At 33.2% G+C, this 25,165-nt stretch overlaps 1 protein-coding gene across 3 annotated transcripts; it reads right to left on the bottom strand.

Annotated features, from left to right (window-relative positions):
• Positions 1 to 16,771: 16,771 nt before the first annotated feature.
• LOC107425548 (protein SLOW GREEN 1, chloroplastic) lies at positions 16,772 to 24,630 on the bottom strand. Of its 3 annotated transcripts, none has more exons than XM_060819199.1 (4): positions 23,922 to 24,629; positions 23,263 to 23,409; positions 22,957 to 23,037; positions 16,772 to 16,903 (listed from the first exon to the last, which is right to left on the bottom strand). In XM_060819199.1, the coding sequence occupies exons 1-4, from the start codon at positions 24,567 to 24,569 to the stop codon at positions 16,787 to 16,789; spliced, it is 993 nt and encodes a 330-aa protein (XP_060675182.1). In that variant the 5' UTR covers positions 24,570 to 24,629; the 3' UTR covers positions 16,772 to 16,786. The 3 variants fall into 3 exon arrangements, with proteins under 3 accessions (XP_060675182.1, XP_060675180.1, XP_060675181.1); XM_060819197.1 differs by lacking the exon at positions 16,772 to 16,903 and adding an exon at positions 20,677 to 21,066 and having other exon boundaries at positions 23,922 to 24,628; XM_060819198.1 differs by lacking the exon at positions 16,772 to 16,903 and adding an exon at positions 21,495 to 22,832 and having other exon boundaries at positions 23,922 to 24,630.
• Positions 24,631 to 25,165: the final 535 nt, after the last annotated feature.

The following is a 25,165-nucleotide window of genomic DNA, read 5'->3' as shown; positions in this document are numbered from 1 at the left end:
ATTCTTATTATTATTAATGTGGTTATTATTGTTATTATTATTATTACTATTATGGATATTAATATTATTATTATTGTTATTCTTGTTGTTGTTGTTTTTATTATGGATATTAATATTGTTATTATTCTTCTTATTCTTCTTATTGTTATTCTTCTTCTTCTTATTATTATTTTTGTTATTATTATTATTAACGTTGTCATTATTATTATTATTATTATTATTATTATTATTATTGTTCTTCTTATTGTTAATATTGTTATTATTGTTGTTCTTGTTATTATTATTATTATGGATATTATTATTGTCATTGTTATTATTATTATTATTAGTACTACTGTTATTATTTTTATTATTATTAATATTGTTATTATTATTGTTGTTGTTGTTGTTGTTGTTGTTGTTGTTGTTGTTGTTATTGTTGTTGTTACTATTCTTATTAGTGGTACTATTCTTATTATTGTTACTCTCCTTCTTATTATTATTATTATTATTTTTATTATTCTTTTATTGAACTCATTATTCTTGCTCAATATTAGTTTTATAAATTGTTATTATTTCTGTTATTATTATGAGAAATTAACTTAATAACTATTTATGATTATTAAAAGAAAAAATGGACAGTGGTAGCGGAAGAGCAGATCCATCTTGGTCACATTGTTTTCCAATTGAAGGTAACAAGTATGATACAATTTGAAAATATTGTAACCATAAAATGCAAAGAGATGAAATAACAAGATTAAAGTATCATTCAGTACATTATGATCGTAAAAATAATGTTAAAAAGTGCCTCCATATACATCCAAAAGTGAAGAAAGAGATTTATAATTCTTTGAGGAAGAAAGAACATGCAAAATTGAAAAAAAAAAAAAAAAGGTAATGCAAGAAGATATTCACAATGAGTTACGGAATAATTTAGTTTTGTCTCAAAGTAATTATGATGACGACAAGGATGATGTATGTATATATCTAGCTGATGTGCATCCTAATGAAAGAGACTCATATAAAGCTGCAGTACGTGCATCTAAACAAAAAAGATGGGAAAAAGAACAAAGAAGAAACCGTAAAGGTCAAAGATCAGGATATTCTACAAAGGGTGGTAGTCAGCCATATGCTAAGTTCGTCGTGCAACAAGTATAAGGGAGCCCATTTATAGACAAAAATCTCAATAATTTCCTCCAACTGTACCTTCATTATATAAGTCGTCCGGTGCAAAACAAAAAAATATAAAAGATGTGTTGACAAAAGGTACTGTCAAAGAAACATTGGGAAGACTAGTAGCAAAGTTCTTTATTTATGATAATGTTCCACCTGCAAAGGCAAAATCACGCCATTTCAAAAACATGATCATTGGTGCTCAACAGACAAGTATGAGAGTTGAAATTCCATCTCCATATGAAATTAAGAAAAAATATCTGGATATGGAGTATAAAGAGATGCAAAAATGTATTGAAAAATTCAAAAACAACTGGAAGATATATGGTTGTACAATTATGTGTGATGGATGGACAGAACCAACTAAACTGTCCATATTGAATTTTATGGTCCATTGCAAAAGGTAATCAGTGTTTCTTAAGTCAGTTGATGTGTTAGATAAAATCAAAAACTATAAGTATATATATAAACTTTTGGAGGATGTTATCCATGAAGTGGGTAAAAACTAATGTTGTGTAAGTAGTCACGGATAATGGTTTTGCATTTGTAAAGGCTAGTAAAAAATTGATGACATAGTAAAAATTGTACTGTACACCATGTGATGCACACTGTATTAATCTTATATTTGATGATACAAGAAAGCACAAAAGTATTGCAAGGATCATTCAGCATGCAAGAATGATAATCAATTATATTTATAATTATAATTGGTTACTTTCTTTAATGCAAGATATATGTAAAGGAGACATAGTTTAACCATGAACAACAAGATTTGCAACAAACTATATTGCTTTAAATAGTCTCCTTAAAAAGAAAGCTTCTCTAAAACAAGTTTTTACCAGCAATGCATGGGCTGACCATCAATTTAGTCGAACAAAAGCAGGTAAAGAAATAGAGAAACTTATCCTTGATAATCATTTTTGGGATTCTTTTTCTCACGTTGTGAATATATATGAGTCATTATATAATATTTTGCGAATTATTAATGCTGAGTTCATACCTACGATACCAATATTATATGATTGTTTTCAAAAAATAACATATACAATCAACAATCAAAGAGGAACTCAATGAGTTATGGATATCATAGATGCTTGATGAAACAATACACTTTCTCATCCTCTTCATATAGCTGGTAATTTTATGTCAATTACTTATTATTAATTATTATTTTGTCTAATAATTTATATATTAGATTTAATTATTATTATTATTTTGTAGCATATTTTCTGAATCCACGATCCCAGTATAAAGAAAGAATGAAGTAAGATTTTGTTTTTTTATTTTTTTCCAAACTAACATATTAATAAAGTTTCTTATAATTTTTTCGTTATTACATATAGATAATATGCTTTAGAGACACACGAAAAGGGTTTAGTGATCGTACAGCAGTTGTGGCCCGAGCGAAAATGATACCTGGTATGTGCATTTAAATTAATTGTTATAAAAAATCATGTGCAAAATATGAAAATTTTTATTAATATTTAAAAATTTATTAAAATTTGATATATTTTGATTTATAATGTTAAAATATACAGCTGAATGTTGGACAATGTATGGGAATAGCACTCCAATACTCAAAAAACTGACAATGTGTATTTTGTCATAAACTGTCTCAAAATAAATGCTATACTCCTCCTTGGGTAAATCCACATTACCCTCGACTTGGACAGTTGGTTGGAATTGATAGAGAGAGATATACTTGGCACATCCACAATTACATGGAAAATTTCTCTAATATGATGAGTTGGAATGCCTATTGTTATACTCGTGAAATATCTTGATATGATCATCAATTTGAAGAACCAAGGAGTTCTTTTTGGTATTGATAATGTATTATGATTTATATTTGAGAACTTCTTGTATCTTAGTATTATTTGTTAAATTATTCTAAATTTTGGTGCTAAGTAACATTATTTTTATTCATTTATAATAATTTGTAATATTTATGGACTATTTTATTAGTATTGTATTCTAATTATTGTATTTTTATATTATTTTACTATACTAATTATCTTATATATTAAAATTTGTATTCTATATTAAAAATTTACAGTTTCCATAATTTTATCAATATTTCCATCGATATCAATATTTTCATTGACATTTCCGCAAAATCATATCCTCGACATTTCCATTGACATCGATATTTTCATCACCGATTGTTGATATTTGTACTGTGTTTGGAGAAAATCTTTCAGAGAAGTAAGAGTGATTATCGATGATATATGTGAGTGGTTTACTTTTTAAATGAATTTTGGACATAGGTATAGTATATATATAGTTTGTATTCTTTATATATGATATGAGTGTTTATTTTATGTGTATATCGATATCTATCTTCACATATATGTGCTATCATTTTACGTGATTTTTGACAAGATTTTTAATGACTTCAAATACTAATGAGTTCATAGTGAACTACTAAATTTTATTATTTAAATAACTTGGTACTTAAAATGATGTTTAATCCATTTGGAAAATATTTGAGAAAGTGGATTGGAAATTGCATACTTTTAAGCATGTTTAAGTGTTTTAAATTTTAAAGTGCTTTAAGATGGTTCTACGGTGATATATAATTCATATTGGTATTTATGTCTTATATACACTAATATATGATATTTTCATAAAGATATTTTCAATATACATATATCTATATGTTGGTATTTATGGATTTGTTCATTTGAACAATTTGTAAAAAATAATGTTTCTATAATGGATATTCAATTTTGGATTATAAATTATAGATTTGTATGTGTACCATTACTTTACTATGGATATAGATTTAACGAATATTGATACGTGCTATATTATTATCTCCCACTGATCACATATTTCATTGAGGTTAGATGTGAGATCCTAGCTCTGTGGTGACTTAGGACACTAAGGATAGTGAGACAGTTTCCCTTTCCCCATGGCTTTCTAACATACTAGGAGGATAGGTATGGTCATATGACAGGATTTGGTAATGGATATAATAGATGGGTGTTGGTATTATTTGGTGTAAGACCAATGTGCCATAATAGATGGGTGTTGGTATTATTTGGTGTAAGACCAATGTGCCTTAAAGGATGTGAGGCAAGAAGGAATAAAATCAATAAACAATACACAAGGGTGATTATAATGACCAAAAGCGAACTAACATGATGTTGTCAGAGTAAGTGTGGGTGGGTGTAAGGTACTGGCAGGCTATTTTACTGACAAAGTTCACCTATTGTTTAATCCCTCATCACTTGTGTATGTAACATGATATTTTAGATGAAAGTAAACATTCTCTTAACAGCCAAGGCTTTTTTAAAAAAGTTGGTTTCAATGTTTGAAAGAATTCTAAGGTTAAGCATACTCTAGTGGAAGCAATTCTAGAATGGATGATCCGTTGCAAAATCTAAACAGAAAAAATCCATACATTTTAAGGTGTGATGGATAAATTAAGAATAATATCGATGGAGCAAAAGAGTAGCAGGATGTTATAAATGGTATCAGAGTCTGTACCCAAGCGAAAATGTGCTAGCAAAGACACAGAGCCTTGAAAGATGCGAGACAAAAAAGGGAAAGATCACTGAACAGTATACTGGGTAGATTGTGACAAACAGTAGTGAACTAGTATGATGCTGCCATGATAAATGTGGGTGAGTGCAAGGCACTGGCAAGCTACCCTACCAGTATGTCGAGCAGTGATAATTTAAATATCAAGTAGGCACTCATTTAACAATCAAGGCTTTTTTAGAGTGGTTAACTTTAGGTTTGAAAGAATTCTTAGGTTGAGCATGATCTAGTGGAAGTAAACCTAAGCTGGGTGACTTCTGGAAAGTCTACACTAAAAAAGCCCTATAACATTTGGAGTGTGGTGGATATTAAAGACAATGTTAGTGGAACGAAAGAGTGGCGAGTCATTACATTTAGATTATGGTTTTATTGCATTTTCATAATTATTTTATGAAACTATATTGATACTATTTTATCTCCAGTATTTAAATTAGGTGGATTTGATTTAAAATATTTAAATGATTTTATTATAAAGTACATATTTTATAATATTGGTTTTGGTACAAGTTGGTTTTTGCGAAATGGTTTTAAAAGGGGACCTTTTCAAAAGAGTGCAATGCAAGATCGTGAGAGAAAGAAATTATTATTTTCTTTTTGTACTATTCTATACACTAGTATATCTTTATCTCACATTTTATTTTCTTTTAATACATTCCTCTAAGTCCAGGCAATTAGAGAACAAATCTCGCACATCACTTGCCAATTTAGCACCCCACAGCAACAGAAGTATTATATTATCTTTCCTTATTTCATCTTTCTCTTCTTATTGTCTTATCCTTATTTATCTAGATTTATTCATATCAATTGTATAACCTGAATTTATAAATGCTCTTGGAATGTTTCGATCAAATTTATGGACCCAATAGTAACCATAGTATGTAAGTGTGGTAATGGCTTGTAGTATATAATTGGACGTAGTTGTTGAATGTATTTAGGCACTGGCATTCTATGGTCATTATATATAAGGATCAAAGTATCATTTTATTTGCTTGTGTTTGGTTGTCCCTGGTTTCAGTGAAATTACATTGGACTTTTCATAAGAATTGCTCAATAGGACTCTATTAGGTGGGACCATGTGGGAATCCTGAAAGGGCTCCCATGACTGATCCTGTCATTGTGTGATTGAACCAAGTGAAGCTAAGGAAGCTATAGATGTTAGGAGGATAAAGTGAAACATCTTTGAATCTATTGTCCAACAATATGTTTTCTATGGACATCATTGATGAAAAATCTAACATTACCAAACAACTTAAAGAGCTAATAGGGAATAATGGTGCTTTCAAGGAAACCTAATCTTACAAATTGTTTGTTTTCCTAAAGCCATTTGACCCAAAAGGTATAAGAAGGAACAAAAGGTTACTTATGATCTTCTTCATTCCTTGCTTCATATGATCAACATCTTAACCATAGAAAATTTAATTACATTTGAACCGTAGAGAATTTGGTTGCCAATGTATGGTATTTTTTTGTTCGTCTTAATAATAGCCAAGAACATGGTTCTGTCTCTCTCTCTTTCTCTCTCTCTCTCTCTCTCTGTCTCTCTGTATACTAGCAATAGGTACCTATTCACTTACCGATTGCTTTCAATATATACAATAACAATAGTGTGAATAGCACTATTATGCATAAACTTGATCAACCCATATTGTGTACATATATATACATAGGATTTTTTATGGGGTTGAGAATATATAATTCCCATTTTATACAAGGTACATATTAGATTAGATAAATTTAAGGGCCAAGATCATTTATATGAGAAATGACTCATATATATATATATATAGTCCTGTTTAGGTGGGCTCAATTGTTTAGTGCCTTGGATTCCATGTCAGTCTTATGATTCTAAATGATTGACTTTACTTATCTATAATTTCCTCACTTGAACCTCATTTTTCGAGTTTATAGTGAGAGACATATGATGTGTACATTAAAAGATGTTCATGTCACTCAATAGGCTATCCCTATGAGTTCATTTTCCTATATTAGATTTTAATTTTAATAAAAATATGTATAAAAGTTTAAAGAATTAACATGCAAAACCAAATTGACCAAGGATAAAGAGAAATAATTAAATAAAAAAAATTATTAAGTATTTCGATATTCAAATAAGCATATCTTCTAGGATAAGCTGGAAAATATCTAGTAGGGGATCAGTATTGTATATAAATATGAAGGCAAAATATTATTAACTTTTCATTATTTTTAAATGAACAAAAGATTTCATTACTTCTTCAAGAATTATCTTTGATAGCAGTAGCATTTTTTTATACATTTTTTTTTTTTTTTTTTTGGGTAGAGGCTTCAAAACTTAGAATTGAGGATTAATTTTGTAGACTTCGTTATTGGATTGTCCCAGAAGAAACGTGAAAATTCTGTTTAGAGCATTTAAAGACTATGACGGTGATCCAAATTCCTGAAAATCATGATTTAGTGAAGAAATGCAATATCACAAATTTTCTACTGATGACAAAACTTGGTGGAATGATTATGGAATTGACCATTTTTAGTCATTGTATCCCATCTTTGTAAATATAAAAGTAAAATAAAATATAAAAAAGTAATTCTTCAGATATATAAAAATAAAAAAACAAAAAATAAAAAGAAATTTGATGGGAATACTAATGTGAACTTCAACTATATAAATTCATCTTACAGCCTCTTTAATTACTTAACTAAGCTTCTACACGTTTTATTGCTTTCATATCAAATTTTATGGAGAATTCCAGCATAGCTTCTTCAAGTTGAGTGCCATGACCACCTTGGGAAATTTTGATGAAGAAACCTCTACATCCTATTTCTCTACTTTTAGAAATTCAGATGAATTTGTGATGAGTGACAATGTGAAGTTCATGATTAAAGGGATGGAAGTTTCTTATTGTGGGAGTCTAGCGTTTCTCCTAAAGCTTGGCCCATTAGGGTTTTAACCCTAGAACATTATAACTAAATGCATAATTTCAGTATTGTATTACATTATAACACACATTAGAGACAACACATTTTTTTTTTTTTAAGACTCCAATAGAGAGTTTTAGAGAATTTTTTTGTGTATAAGTTTCAAAGTAAATAATACATCATTTTTTTCTCAATTTTCATGTGTTTTATCTTTCATTATTTTTTTGTGTTGGTTTTGTGTGTTTTTTGTGATCAAAGGATCACAACAAATGGTATCAGAGCCAATATCTAGAAATAGGGTTCACCATCCAAAAGCTCAAACAAAAGATTTGAGCATACCAAGAGGTGGATCTCGCCGAGATGAAGAGAGTGAGCTCAACCGAACCTCCATCCACCATCACATGCGTCCCCAAGCACCGATCAAATTTTTGTGCAGGTTTTCCACACACTGGTCAAGGCACACTCGCCATACACGCACCCCTCAAGATGAACTGAGCCGCATCTAAGTTCCGAAGCCAAGCCATGACACGTGTCCTAGCATGTCATCTGCCAGCTCATATGGCCATGTGGTGACACGTCATCCGGTCGGCCATGTCATCCACACATGTCAGCACTGGTCTTAGAACTTTTTGAAATTATAGAAATACCCCTATAGTTTTTGGTATTTGGAGGTTTCCCTAGAAGTTTTGATATTTACAGTTTGGCCCAGAACTTTTGAAAATTGCATTTTGACCTTAAATTTTGAAGATTCAGATTTTGACTCGAGAAGAGTTAAATCCAACATTTTTTACCATTCCAAACATATTGGTAGAATCTATTTTGCCAAATTCAGCTCCCATTTTTCTATAAATTTATTACAGGGCAAGATGTCAATGGATGAGTCATATTCGGGAGCTATGATCAAGCTTACTGCCACTAACTATGCATTTTGGAGACCTCGAATGGAAGATTTTCTAAATTGCAAAGATTTTTTTAACCCCTTAAATGTCGAAGGAAGGAATCCCGATCCCACTAAAGAAGCAGAATGGAAGAAGATGAACAAGAAATCAATTAGTCAAATCCGACAATGGATTGACCAAAATGTCTTTCATCATGTTGTGCAGAAGATGGATGCATACATCCTCTGGAAAAAGTTGGAGAACATGTACCAAGCCAAAACTGCTCAGAATATAGCTTCGTTGATGAGACGTTTGGTGAATTTGAAGTTAAGAATGGAACTTTTGTAGCCGAGCACACCAATATGTTTGAGAACTTGGTCAATCAATTATCTACGGTGGAGTTACAATTATGAGATGAGGATCAAGCACTTTTACTTCTCAACTCTCTTCCAGATAGCTGGAAGACACTGGTGGTTTCTCTTAGCAATTCGGCCCTTAATGATAAACTTACCATGGTTATGGTGACGGATGCCCTATTTAATGAAAAGGCCAAGAGAAAGGTATTGGTAATGATCAATCACATGAAGAATATTGGTAATGATCAATCACATGCCCTTGTCATAGAGAAATAAGGGAGACAACAAGAAGGTACTCATGAAAGGGCGAGAGGTAGGAGACAGAGCAGATGGTAGATCCACAGATAGAAGGAGGCAACATATAAGTGTTATCATTGTGGCTGAGAAGGACACTTGAAGAAGTACTACATGAAGATATTGCGAGAGCAGAGGCAAAAAAACAATCAGCTGAAGAAGGATGGTGAAACTTTGGTCATTGTCAGAGGAGAAGTGGCATATTGTTCCACATCTGAAGAATCATGCATTCAAACTTCAAGCCAAGAAGTCGAGTGGGTAGTTGATACTGCAGCATCCTACTATGTTACTCCACACGTAGATTTTTTCAAAACATACAAAGCAGGGGACATTGGCACAATGAAGATGGGAAATAACAGTTTTGCCAAGATTGTTAGAACTGGAGATGTTCTATAAAGACTAACATTGGACACATAATTACTTTGAAAAATGTCCGATATGTTCCAAACCTTCTACTCAATCTGCTCTTAGGAATAGCCTTTGACAAGGAATGCTTGTGGAACCACTTTTACAATAGCACATGAAAAATGACAAAAAGTGCTATGGTTGTCGTTCGAGAACATATTTGTGGAAAACTTTACAAGACTTATGTGAAGATTTGTGTAGACAGCCTCAACATTACAAAAAGAGAGGTATCTCAAAATCTATGGCACCAAAGACTCGATCACATGAGTAAGAAAGCATTTTCTACTTTGATGAAAAAGAAGCTTATTACTATTTTCAAGGATGTTGTGCTAGATCCTTGTAATCATTGTTTGTATGGTAAGCAATACAGAATCTTATTTAAGTCCTCTTCAACGAGAAAATCAGAGTTACTTAGTCTGGTGTACTTTGATGTTTGTGATCCTTTGAAGGAGGAATATCTTGGTGACAATAAATATTTTCTGACCTTTATAGATGATACTTCTCAGAATGTGTAGTTTTTTTTCCTGAAGACAAATGATCAAATTTTAGATCATTTCAAAGAGTTCCATGCCATGGTGGAGTGTGAGACAGGAAAGAATCTCAAGTGTCTTCGCTCAAACAATGGAGGTGAGTATACTTCCCGAGAGTTTGATGTCTACTGTAAAGGATATAGTATTTGGCATGAGAAGACAGTTCCCCATACCCCATAACATAATGATGTAGCCGAGAGAATAAATCGAACAATTATGGAGAAGGTCAGAAGTATGATTAGTATGGCCAAGCTGCCAAAGCCATTTTGGGGAAAAGCTATTCGTGCCACCTGTTATTTGATTAACAGATCGCCATCAGTATCATTGAATTTTGAAATTTCGGAGAAAGTGCGATCTGGTGAGAATCACTCATGCTCTCATTTAAGAGTAATTTGATGTTTAGCTTTTGCACATGTATCCAACGAGTTCAGACACAAGCTCAATGCAAAGACTACTCCATGTATCTTTATCGAACATGGAGATGAAGAATTTGGATACAAATTATAAGACCTAAATGCAAAGAAGATTATTAGAAATAGGGATGTAGTATTCCATGAAAATAAGACCATAGAAGACATTGAAAAGCCCATGAAGTCTTCTAGTACTAGTGCCTATGATTTCATTCTTGATCCAACACCAATACAATCCACCATAGATGACGATGAGGTGCATAGAGAATTACCAGAAGAAGAATAGGAGAGAGAAGATGATGTTGAGTAGGGAGATACTCAAACACCAAAAGTTGCAGGATCATCACAGCAGTCAGATGATGGTACACCCTTCCGAAGATCTAAACGAGACCGTATTCCATCAAGAAGATATATAAAATCTCAATATATTCTGCGTACTAAAAATGGGGAGCCAGAGAGTTTCCAGAAAGCTAATTCCCATCAAGACAGAGAAAAATGGCTGCATACAATGCAAGATGAAATGGAATCTTTGCAAAAAAACCATACTTATGAGTTAGTTGAGCTTCCAAAAAGAAAGAAGGCACTGAATAATAAATGGGTGTTCAAGCTCAAGAAAGATGGCAACAGACAGGTGGTGAAGCACGAAGCGTGATTGGTCATTAAAGGTTTCCTTAAGAAGAAAGAAATTGATTTTGATGAGATTTTCTCACCAGTGGTGAAGATGACTTTAATATGAGTTATTCTTGATTTAGTAGCCTATTTAAACCTAAAGTTTGAGCAGATGGATGCGAAAACAGTATTCCTTCATGGTAATCTACATGAGGAGATTTAAATGGAGCAGCCAAAAAGTTTTGGGGTTTCAGGGAAAGAGAACCTTATTTGCAAGCTGAAAAAAGGCTTGTACGGCCTCAAGCAAGCACCTAGACAGTGGTACAAAAAGTTTGACTCTTTTATGGTGAGTTAAGGATACAAGAAGACTAATGCAGTCCAGTGTGTTTATATTCAGAGGTTTCCCGATGGAAAATTCATTTCACTTTTGCTATATGTTAATGACATGTTGATCGTTGGACAAGATACAATGAAAATTAGTTAGCTGAAGAAGGAACTTTACAAGTCATTTGATATGAAGGACTTAGGACCAACTCAATAGATTTTAGGAATGTAAATAGTTCGATAAAGGAAGAATCACAAGTTATGGCTATCTCAAGAGAAGTATGTCAAATAAGTGATAAAGAGATTTGACATGGATAAGAAACCAGTTAGCATTCCATTAGCTAACCATTTTAAGTTGAGTAAGAAATCGTGCCCCTCATCCAAAATAAAGATAGAGGAGATGGCTTCAGAGCCTTATTCTTTAGCGATGGGAAGTTTGATGTATGCAATGGTGTGTACTAGGCTGGACATTGCTCATGCAGTTGGTAGCATGAGCAGATTTCTCTCAAATCCTGGAAAGCAACACTGAGAAGCAGTCAAGTGGATTCTTAGGTATCCTAAGGGTACATCGAAAGTATGCTTATGTTACAGGGGAGGTGATCCAGTTCTATAAGGCTACACAGATGCAGATATGGCCGGAGATCTTGATAGTAGGAAATCTACTTCAGGATATCTTTACACTTTTGCTGGAGGAACTGTGTCATGGTAGTCAAGATTGCAAAAATGTGTAGTGTTATCCACGACAGAAGCAGAGTACATTGCTGCAGTGGAAGCCAGTAAGGAAACGTTGTGGTTAAAGTATTTACTCCATGAATTGGGCATCAAGCAGAGTGACTATAATATATATTGTTACTGCCAGAATGCTGCAGATTTAAGCAAGAACTCAATGTATCATTTTCGAACAAAGCATATTGATATCCGCTATAATTGGATATGCGAAGTGATAAAGCATAAATTTCTCAAATTGGTGAAGATACACACAAAGGAGAATTCAATAGATATGTTTACAAAGGTTGTCATGCCAGAGAAGTTGAAGCTGTATAGAGACATAGCTGGTTTAGATGATGGGTGACCATCAAGCTTTTTGACATGTAGCTGGAGCGGGAGAATTGTGGGAGTCCAGCCTTTTCTCCTAAAGCCTGACCCATTAGGGTTTCAACCTAGAGCATTATAAATGGATGCTTAATTTCAATCTTGTATTACATCACAACACACATTAGAGACAATACAATTTTTTTTTTTTCAGCCAAAGTAAATAATACATCTTTCTCTTCTCAATTTTCGTGTTTTTTATCCTTCATTATTTTTCTGTGTTGGTTTTGTGTGTTTTTCATGATCAAAGGATGACAACACTTATAGCTCCACCTTTAACTTGGTAAGAATCATAAACTTCTTAGACAACGATATTCATGGAGGCATCCTTGTGGAAGTGACAAGACTCGTCCAATTGCAAAAATTGAATTTGTCAAATAATCATTTAACCCAAAAAATTCCTTCAAAAATCGGTCATATAACATATCTAGAATCTCTAGATTTGTCAAGAAATCAACTCCATGGCAAAATACCCCCAAGCATCTCCTTATTGACATTTCTAAGAAACTTAGATTTGTCTTATAACCATTTTATAGGACACATTCCAACAAGCACGCAGCTTCAATCCTTTAGTGAGTCCAGTTTCATTGGCAATCAACTTTATGGACCGCCACTTGAGAATGATTGCTCTGAAACTGAAAACATTCAAAATGGAGGAAAGCAAGGCCTTTCATTAGAAGAAAATTAATGGTATTTGAGCTTGGGACTTGGATTTGCATTCGGTTTTTTGTGGTCTGCTGGGTTTGTTGTTCTTCAACACACAATGGAGCATTTCCTCTGTGGATTCCTAGACAGAATTGTATTGAAACTTTATCCTATGATCTTTAAAAACTTCTAGTTTTTCTTTGTTTACTTCTTTTCTTTTTGTTGATCGTTTCCCCGTTGCTTCAGTAGGTGGTAATTATATATTTATTCAAAATTGTTTAATTTATTGTTATAAATTGCTCGAGTTATTGATAAGAATTGCAAACATATATATAGATATATATAAAAGAGAGAGAGAGAGAGAGAGAGAGAGAGAGAGAGAGAGAGAGATCAAAGAACAAATTCTCAAAGAAATGAGAAATAAAGATGTTGCTACTATGGAGTTTCAAAGGACAATTGCATTGCTAATACCCTAATTGAGCATGTATTGGTCAAAAATGAATGTGTTCAAGTGTCAACAAAATGGTTCTGTTTCTTTACTTCTGGTATGAAAATTGAGCAACAAACTCCTTTTGAAACTGTTCTTTATAAATCAGATTTTTGTAGCAAAGGCAACATCATCAAGAAATTTCCTTTGCCGAAATTCTTTAGGGACAAGAGATTAATTGTATTGCAAATCCACAACAAGAGGTTGATTGTACTGCAACTCCACAACTATTTTTCCTTTCCTCTATTTTTCTTCGTCACATTATTTTTGTGTCTTGTAAACCTCCTATAGGGAGTACTTTGTACTGCAACTCCACAACTATTTTTCCTTTCCTCTATTTTTCTTCATCACATTATTTTTGTGTCTTGTAAACCTCCTATAGGGAGTACTTTTATATGTTGTTATTATTTATTTATTTATTATCTTCCGATAAGATGGGAGGCAAAATTTTAAACTCTTTTACTGTTTTCTTTGTAAAAGCAGTTATATTTAGTGCCAAAAATATGTACTAATCAAAAGTTTCTTCAGTTGTTTGTCCTATTATTTGTATTTGCAAGTTATATGATGTTTTTGCTTATTTTCTTGTTTCAAGTTAAAGAGGCCAGCCAGGTTATGGATGTTCAAAACATAAAACACATAGCAGAGGGTAACATAATGATTGGAGATGCAATTAAGAAGATTATCGACGAATGGAATATTCAAAAGAAACAAAAAATGTAACTACTTTTTTGTACAAGACGAGCATAATAGCTATTCTGAGTGGAAGCTTGAACAATTTCTATCTAAAACATCATAGCTAGGATCTAAGGCTCATCTACAATATGTCAATATCCTAAGTTCTCTACAGATTAGCAATGTTCAGGGGCAAGTATGTTGTTGGATGTGAATGTTATCATATATTGTTTCTCATAGCTATCTGATACAAGCTACAAACTGAACACTAATGAGGATATTCCAGTTCTCACAAACTTATAAAATAAACCCTCAAACAGAGTTAAGATGTGTTACTTGTCTAAACAATCGATAAGATGTTGTCTTTCAAACTTTTCAATGAACTTTGAATGATGTTCAGCAAGAAGTGACTTATAAATAGAATATCCCTAGATATGACCCCAGTCTATGGTCTAATTCGTTAACATATGGTGTAATATATGCAGTACATACAACAAATTCAGGTTCTATTGTGTCCAACTATATAAATATATCGGCCAAATGAAAGTAACGTGAAAAAAACCAGTCAGAACAGTATCTTTCAAACATAAGAAATAAGGAAAAATATAAAGAATAAAACATCAGTATTGGCTAATTTTTTCAGTTAGGCAGGTCAGCAGTCAACAGATTGACAAATAAATTTAAAAGGCAGCAAAGCCAGTAATTGGCAAAGAATAGAAAAACAGAGGAAATGAAACTTTTCCTCTTGAATATCTAATACACCAATGTACTCTCTTCTTAGTACAAAAAGTTAGTCTTAAGATTTTTCTAGAGTTAAAATCTAAGCCTCACTTGTATCTAAATATTAAACATACATTAGATTAGTTATTGTTACGGTATGTTTAGAAAATAGATATATTTTTGTTGTTTAAAAGTGCATTGACAGCATATAAACTTAACGACTAGATAGCAACTAGCAGCCAAGAGAAAACAACATCTGCAAGCTTACCTGCAAAGAAAAGGCCAAAAATCTCGTGATCCTTATTAACTGGTTCTTGAAATTTCTCCAAGGTCTCTTCCAATTCCCCCCTGCAATGCATACAGGTGTCTAACTTTTATACGAAATCCAAATGCTAGTTTCCATTTTCTACTTTAACTTAAACCAAGCCAAGAAGGATTTATCTTACCACCGAACCTCTATGTCGAATTAAATTGAAATTCATCCAAGTAAGTATTGTGTGGGAAACCAGGATGTGGCTCTAGGACATGACCGGTTATGTTATGGCAAACAACACCGGTCCAGCTGCAACAATCTGCTTTGCCATCCCATGAGGAAAGCTAGTTCATAGAGTCCTTGAGGTCTTGTTTGAATCTCAGAAGAACTTGCCTCTCATTTTCTTTGCAAAGCACCAACACATCTCCACTACACAAGTTTAAAGTCCTAAATGATTGCAATGGTTAGTAACACAGAAGCAAAAGCTGCCGGAATTCTCCATGAAATTTAATGTAAAAGATTTAAACCTGTAGAAGCTTAAGTAATTAAACAGGCTGCAATATTATGAATTTATATAGGTGAATTTCGCATTGTTGTTCCCACAAAATTTCTTTCTAATAAATATTTGGGATAATTGCATTTTAGTACCATATGGTTTGGGTTAGTTTTTCTTGAGCTTCTTAAGTTTAAAATATGGCAACTTAGGTGTTCAACTTTCAATTTGTTGCAATTTGGTCCAACTTGATTTTTTTGGATGATAGTGGTAGCCTTCATCCCACATGAGCTACATGAAAAAAATGTAACTTGGTCCAATTTAGATATTATAGTTTTTTACAGTTAGTAACTGGTACAGGAAGGCTAACACGTTTCTAACTTTTTGGAGAAGGAAAGAAAGCGCGTATGGTTAATTACTGTCCAGTGTCTGGACACAATTCCTAAATTTAATAACTTACACAATTTAGTTTCGCCAAATCTCTTAATTTATGATAAAAATACTTATGCAGGAAAAGCTTCCATGGAAAAGGAAATAATTGAATCATTATGGTCAACAACAATGAGGTAGATTAGCAAAACCTGCTGATTAAATTATTATTCATTTCTTAGTAATTGAACAAATTGCGTTGACCGAATGGGATGCCTGGTAGGTTTGACCAAATAGCTGCTTGCCAAAGTATTATTTGATTACTTGATTCTATAATTATTAATTAGCAAAACCTGTTACTTAATAAACTCTTGATCATTAAAAAAAAGAAATGTTCAAATAAGACAAAAATGATTTAAAACCTCGCATTATTTTTGAAAACGATTTTAAAAAAGTGTTGTAATTGTAATGCCACATTAGTTCAACAGCAGGATTAAAAGTTAGTGTTTAGATTTTTCTAGAGTTAAAATCTAAGCCTTATATGTGTCTAAATATTAAACATAGATAAGATTAGTTATAGTTATGTTTAAAAAACAGATATATTTGTTTGTTTAAAAGTGCATTTACTGCATATTAAACTTAACTATAGATAGCAACTAGCAGCGGTGAGAAAACAACATCTGCAAGCTTATCTGGCAAAGAGAAGGCCAAAAATCTCGATGATCCTCCTTAACTAGATCTTGAAATTGCTCCAAGGTTTCTTCAAATTCCCCCTGCAACGCATACAAGTGTTGTATCAAAAATAAAAATGTCCAACTTTTATGCAAATTCCAGACGCTAGTTTCCTTTTTCCTACTATAACTTCAGCCTCAAACAACAGATCGGCAACCTAAGACATTTAGATAAATTTGATTTTATAGGACATCCAGTAAGGCTGTAATCCACACCAATAACTTTAAAAATCGTGGCATTACAATTACAACATTTTTTTTTTTAAATCATTTTCAAAAATAATGAGAGGTTTTCAAATCATTTTTGTCTTATTTGAACATTTTTATAATTGAAAGTTTATTAAGCAGCAGGTTTTGTTAATTAATAATTATAGAATCAAGTAATAAAACAAAACCTTGTCAAGCAGCTATTTGGTCAAACCAGGCATCCCATTCGGTCAACACAATTTGTTCAATTTATAAGAAATGAACAATAATTTGATCCGCAGGTTTTACTAATCTGCCTCATTGTTGTTGACCATAATGATTCAATTGTTTCCTTTTCCATGGGAGCTTCTCCTGCATAAATATTTTTATCATAAATTAAAGAGATTTGGCGAAACTAGTTAGTATAAGTTATTAAATTTTGGGATTGTACTCAGACACTGGACAGTGATCAACCAGACACGCTTTCTTTCCTTCTCCAAAAAGTTAGAAACGTGTTAGCCTTCCTGTTCCCAGTTACTAACTATAACAAACTAAAAATTATAATGTCTGAATAGGACCAAGATACATTTTAATATTGATTATGAGGGACGAAGTCTACCGCTATCATCCAATTGGAGCAAGTTGCAACAAATTAAAAGTTGAATTCATAAATTCATAATATTGCAGCCTGTTTAATTACTTAAGCTTCTACGGTTTTTATTTCTTTCAAATTAAATTTCATGGAGAATTCCGGCAGCTTTGCTTATGTGTTACTAACCATTGCAATCATAAGTGCTTTAAACTTGTGCAGTGGAAATGCGGAGGTTCTTTGCAAAGAAAGTGAGAGGCAAGCTCTTCTGAGATTCAAACAAGACCTCAAGGACCCTATGAACCGGCTTTCCTCGCGGGGTGGCGAAGTGGATTGTTGCAGCTGGACTGGTGTTGTTTGCCATAACATAACCGGTTATGTCCTGGAGCTACATCTTGGTTTCCCAAATAATACTTACTTTGATGAATTTCAATTTAATTCGACATACAGGTTGGGTGGTAAGATAAATACTTCTTTGCTTGGTTTAAAGTATCTGAATTACTTGGATCTAAGCTCCAACGATTTTGAAGGCATTCAAATTCCCAGCTTCATAGGCTTTCTTACAAGTTTAACATTTCTCAGCCTCTCAAATGCTAAATTTGGAGGGATAATCCCTCACCAATTGGGAAATCTCTCCGATCTCCGCTACCTTAAACTCAATGATGAATATGATTATGGGGTAAGTCCACATTTGAAGGTTGAGAGTTTTCAATTCATAGGTGTTCTATCTTCACTGCAATACCTGGACATAGGTGGAGTTAGTCTTAGCAATGCTTCTGATTGGTTGCAAGTGCTAAACACTCTACCCTCTTTGGTGGAGTTATACTTGCCTTTCCGTGATATTGCTAACATCCCTGCTGATCATGTACCTGCTGTGATAAACTCTACTTCACTTAGCATCCTCGACCTTTCCTTTAACAGCCTGGGACCCTCTATGCCCGCTTGGATATTCAGTCTCAACAATCTGGATTCATTTTATCTTGCAGGGGTAGTTTCTTTAAAAGGAACGTCAATTCCTTTTGGTCTTATCAACATGACGTCTCATCTCAAAAACCTCGATCTATCAGGAAATTATTTCAGTTCTACCATACCACAATGGATGTGTGGTTTTAACCCTCTTGAATTCCTTGATCTTTATTATAATTCCTTGGTAGGTAACATTCCAGGTGCCATTGGAAACTTGACTTGTATCAGGAAACTTAATTTGGCAAGGAATAAACTTGAAGGGGAAATACCAAATTCTCTTGGGAAACTTTGCAGGTTAAATAACCTTGTTCTTTTATATAACAAATTTCTGGATCTGTCTTTCACTTCTTCTGCAATAAGAATGAAAGTCTTCCAAATGGGCTACCCTATTCATACATTTATCTCGGGAATAATCTTTTCTCGGGAGAAATCCCAGACTGCTGGTGGAGATGGAAAAATTTGGCGATTCTAAGAAACAACAATTTGGAAGGGGTTATCCCAAGCTCCATGGGATATTTGACTAGTCTCCGCTCATTGCAAGTAAGCAACAATAATATTTCAGGGGAATTGCCTATGTCCCTAAGCAAGTGCACAACATTGGATAATCTCAACATTAGTGAAAACAAATTTGTTGGAACCATACCCAAGTGGATCGGGACAAGTTTTTCAACACTGAAGATTCTTAATCTCCGTTCGAATAAATTTCAAAGTGATATTCCTCCAAAACTTTGCAATCTTAAAGATCTTCAGATATTGGATCTGGCACATAATAACATATCAGGAACAATACCAAGATGTTTCTATAATTTGACTGCAATGACCACCTTCCAAGCTCCAGATCACAACTCTGTCGATTATTTTTATTATAGTGATTTAGTGTTGAGGGAAGATGCAGAGGTGGTGATAAAAGGGAGACAAGTTTCTTATAGCTCCACCCTTAACTTGGTAAGAATCATAGACCTCTCAGACAACAATATTCATGGAAACTTCACTGTGGAATTAACCAGACTCCTCAACTTGTAAGCATTGAATCTGTCCAATAATCATTTGACTGGAAAAATTCCTTCAGAGATTGGCGATACGAAAGCACTGGAATCTCTAAATTTGTCAAGAAATCAACTCCATGGCGAAATACCCGCAAACATCACCAGTTCGACATTTCTAAGCGATTTAGATTTGTCCTATTAACAATTTTACTGGACGAATTCCAACAAGCCCGCAGCTTCAATCCTTCAATGAGTCCAGTTTCATTGGCAATCAACTTTGTGGACCACCACTTCATCAAAATTGCTCTGTAACTGTGAGCACTCACAGTGAAGGAAAGCAAGGTGGACAAGGCCAATCAATATTAGAAGAAAATTACTTGTATTTGAGCTTGGCACTTGGATTTGTGTTCGGTTTTTGGGGTCTGCTGGGTTCGTTGTTCTTCAACACACGATGGAGCATTGCCTATTGCGGGTTCCTAGACAGAATTGTGCTCAAGACTTCATGCAGTCATTTTTGAGAAATTCTAGCCATAGTTGTGTTAGTTTATATTTTTTGTTTATTTCTTTTACTTTGTTCATATTTTCCCTATTGCTTCAGTAGATGATACTTATAAATATATTGCATATTGTAACGGTTTTAAGTTCTTGAGATAAATTGCAAACATATTAGATATAGTGGAATGTTCTTTTATGATCGTACAGATTAAAGAACCCAAATTGTCAAAGAAAAAGAGAAATATATATATATGTGTGTGTGTGTGTGTGTGTGTGTGTGTGTGTGTGTGTGTATACCTATATATACACATATTATATATATATATATATATATATACTGCTTATCTCTGTGTGTGTGTGTGTGTGTGTACCTATATATATACATATATATGTGTGTGTGTGTGTAAACCTATACATACACATATTATATATATTGCTTCTTTGGACTTTCAAATTATGTCGCATTTCCGAAAAGGAAAATGACTCTGTTTTTGGTCTAAACCACCCAGCATAAACAGCTTGAAATCACAGACATTTCGCAGGGTTACAAGCAAATTAGCTACTTCAGTAAGAATGTACAATGTACTCCCAACTACACTAAACCAAAGTCTCAAATAAATCATTCTCAAGTCTCCAATACAACTAAAGGCCCCAGTTTGGTTGCATTTCCATCAACATTACACAACTTCATCCCCATTTCTATAAGTATTTTCTCCCAAAGAAATGTAGTTTCAAGGCATAAAAAGCTGCCAATTATACTAATAACAGACGCAGAGTCTCAACAAGGTGCTGCTGCTTTACTTCTGCTATGAAAATTCAGCAGCAAACTCCTTCTGGAACTTTTCTTTAGGTTGGGTTTTTGCAGCCAAGACAACATCATCAAGAAATCTCCTTTGTGGAAATTCTTCAGGCACAAGAGATCGATATGTTTCAAACTGTTCAGCAGCTTCCTTTTTTTTATCCAGTAGGCTGTAGATGATTCCCTGCCACAAATTTACACTTTTAGCTGCCATTGTACTTCAACTACTTTTTCTTTCTTCCATTTTCATTTTTTCCATTATTTTTTATTAGCTCATATATGTGCAATGAACTTTCTCCGTCCCTTTCTCACTGCCTAGCAATTGTCTTTCCCATTATTTCTGCATCTCATAAACCTCATAGCATAGGAGAGAAGCTTAAAGCCATTTGATAACGGTAAATCTGATATTCTGATTATGTGAGAATCTAAGTATCAATAAACACTACAAACTAATCACTTGAGGATATTCCACTTCACAAAAACTTATAAAGTAAGGGTGTGTTTTTTTTTTTTCTCTCTCTCTTAAATCTTATTAGACATATGTGCGTCTCATATCTAAAATGATCCTCTTAACTCTTATTAAACATATGTGCGTCTTATATCTAAAAGGTCTCTCTCTTAAATCTTATTAGACATATGTGCGTCTCATATCCAAAATGATCCTCTTAAATCTTATTAAACATATGTGCGTCTTATATCTAAAAGGAACTTTTTAGATTAAGTGTTTAGATATTTTGTTTGTTTTCATTTGGTTTTTTAAGATGTAGACCCAAAAAAAAAAAAAAAAAAAAAAAAAAAAAAGTACAAAGAGACTTTCTATGTCTAGAATTATTTTCTCTCTCCATGGATGATACCTCGAAGGAAGAGAGAACATTAAATCCTGAAAACAAGAGCATCATACAAATTACAAGTCCATCTGAGTCAAGATTTTGATGAGTCTGCCATTAAAGCTCTTACTGAGATCGAGACCAAATCAGATTTTGGAAAAGCTTAGCCCTAATTTTGGATTGAGAGAGGAGGGGGGAGAGAGAGAGAGAGAAAGAGAGAGGGGTATTGCGTCATCTAGGTGTGCAAGTTTTTATTTCTGTAGGACTGAGGAGATTGATTTTGTGGGTTTTTGATGCCAAGGGTGAGCTTGAAATCAACAATGGAGGCTGGTTGCAAGTGAGCAAGCGAACAAGTGAGAGAGAGCAAGCAACAGTTGTTTAGTGGAATTACAATTTTGGCAGGGGCAATTTTGGGTAAAAAAGAGTTAAAAAGTTGCTCAGATATAAGTGCAAAGTGAAATATTTTAGCTTTTTCATTTAACTGTTAGGTTTGCAAAAACAAACAAAAATAAAATGTATTATAACCTAAAATAAGTCAAATTAAGATATAAGTGAAAAAAAAAACAAACAGGCCTAAATCTTCAGACAGTTAAAAAGGGTTACTTGGCTTACCAATTGATAAGATGTTGTCTTTTCAAACTTATCAACAAATTAAAATGATGTTCAGGGAGAACTGAGAAGTAACATAGAAAGGGTAGAATGCCCCTAGATAAGGCCCCATTTATCATGTATTTGTTGATAATAAATTGTGTGTTAAATTAATATACATAGTTGGATGAGCCCCCTTCCCATCAGCTTAACTTTTAGGACAAATGATGTTCAACAGGGTATCAAAGCATTTATGACTTTACATGGCATCAAAGTCTTGGTGACTGCAAGATCTTGTTTTTAAATATCCCATTTGCATAATATGCATGTGTAAGGCCCATTAGCACAGTCCATGTGTGTGTGGCCTGGCTTACACAGTAGGGGCTGTGTTGATGATAGATCGTGTGGTAGCTTGATGTTTATAGTTGGGCCAGCTTCCTATTGGCTTAGGTTTTCGGCATAGACAGTGATCTAACAGCCTTAACGTATGGTCTAATATATGCATTCCATAATATGCAAGTGCGACAAGTTCCATCTGGGAAGCAACCATGTAATTCAACTAGCCGAAAAGAAAATCTTTCAACCATAAAAAGATAAGGGATAGCACAACAGAAAGAAACCAACTAGCCGCAGCAAGAAAACAAAATTTGCAAGCTCACCTGGCAAAGATAAGGCCGAAAATCTCGATGATCTTCATCAATTAGATCTTGAAATTTCTGCAAGGCCTCTTCCAATTCCCCCTGCAAGGCATACAAGTATGAGATCAAAAAGGAAATATCTTTAATGCAGATTCCAGAAACTATTTTCTTTTTCCACTATAACTTCATCTTTAAACCACAGATTGGTAACCTCAAAAATAATACAATACATTTTAGATCAATATGATTTTCATAGGACATCCAGTAAGGCAGTAGCCCCAACCAGTATTTTAAAAAAATCCTGTAGCTGAACTAATGAGGCCATACCATTACAACATGCATTTGCGCGATCAGAATTTTGATATTCCTCTCTTCAGTGACTCTTTTTGCATGGCGTGCAACTTCTAATGCCTTATTTAGCATCTCAAAAACGGCAGGACCTTCATGGTTTTTGTGCATCACCAAAGCTAGACCCTGTGAACAAAAAGGATTGCGAATTTCAGTTTCTAAAGCTAAGATAATACACAAATGAAAATGGGAAAAGAATTCATTTTCACAATGTTGCTAGTAACAATGCATTTAAATAAATACCAATAGGAACATGTTAAAGTTTCCACTCTCATTTTCTGACTTTTGGCCCCGGTTTGATTAAGAGAGAGTTTCAATCTTCCAAGTAGGTTTTATGTCTCATCATTATATCCTATAAAATTCTTGAGCCGATGATGAATAGATCAGGGAAAAATATTACTTTCCCACTAAATTCAATGGAAAAAGGATAGAGAAGGAAGAGAAATTTACGAAGAGATAATTTGCAACTTCAATCAACCACCAATTTATGATCCTCCACTACTCCAATACCAATTTAACTCCAACCCCACAAATTTCAATCCTTATTTTTATAAGATTTCAGTTTTTAAAGAGGAAAATAAAGAGCATCTAGATATTATAAACTTAAACAGCAACAAGAACAAAATGGACAACCATACATGTAAAGCTCTGACCAAGAGAGGTCTCTCCACCAAGATTTCTTTAAACAATCTTTTTGCAGTACTAAGTTGCCCCATGATTTCATAACAAAGCGCAAGCAAAAGCCTCCATTCAACTTCATCAGGTTCCATATCAATCAACTTCTCCACATACCTCACAGCCTCCTTTGTCTTCCCTCTCCTCATTTTCCCATACAAAACCACCTTCAAAGCTTCAACATTTCTCGGTTCCTTCTCCAAAATCTTCTCGTACAACTCTTCATCCTCGCTTTTATCTCTACCTTCCTCCAAATTTGCGTTTGAATAACTGCTTGTTGGGGCAGGTAATGCTATAGCTCCTCTTACATTAAAACACCCAACAAAAATCACTGACCCAATAACAAAACCCACAAATTTTTCTACCAAAATTCTTTGTAAATTCTTCTGGGGAGTGACAGAACGGTCTGAATTCGAGGAAACTGAAGAGGGTGAGTGAGAAAAACGGGTGCAGAGGCTAGAAGGTTTTGTGGGTCTGTTTGGTTTCAAGCGGACAGAGATTGATTTGGGCGTTTGCGAAGAATTTGGAGATTTGCAGCAGAGCTTGTAGCTATGGCCACTGGGAGTGGTGATATGGGCTTGAGCAGACAGAGAGAAGGTAGTGGAGCTCATTCCTCTATGCTGTACAGAACAGGGCTTTGAAAGAGAACCTTTGTCAAACTTGGAAAGTGGGTTTATACTATAGATAAATAAATAAATAAGATGTTTAATATTTAAAAAATAATAATAATAATAATAAACTAGTTTTAACAATTTGTATTTTTTTTTATAAATTATACAAATAAATTAATTTTTACATTCTTGACTATTTGATTTTTTTAAAACAAAAAAATTGGATCCTAATACACACTGGGCATAGAGAAAATATTTTTTGATTATACTATTTGATCAATATTAAAATTTTAAATTAATATATCATCAGAAATATATATGAATTGAATTATATAGCATTTGGAACAAAATAAATTAATTTTCATACAAATATTTTTTTTGACAGAAATTTTCATACAACTATTAATAATTTATTTTCCTAATAAATCTCAAACATGTACTATTTAAATATATCCACATTATATATATATAGATATTAAATTACTTTTTTATAAACACTTATAATATATTTTTATTAAAAAACACTTATATTATATTTAGTTGAGCCCAAAAAAAAAAAATTATATTTAGCTATTTTAGGGACGATAATTTAGCTA

This window comes from Ziziphus jujuba, chromosome 7, assembly GCF_031755915.1.
Source record: "Ziziphus jujuba cultivar Dongzao chromosome 7, ASM3175591v1".
Lineage (NCBI taxonomy): Eukaryota > Viridiplantae > Streptophyta > Magnoliopsida > Rosales > Rhamnaceae > Ziziphus > Ziziphus jujuba.
This window is presented reverse-complemented; position numbering and strand designations above follow the sequence as displayed.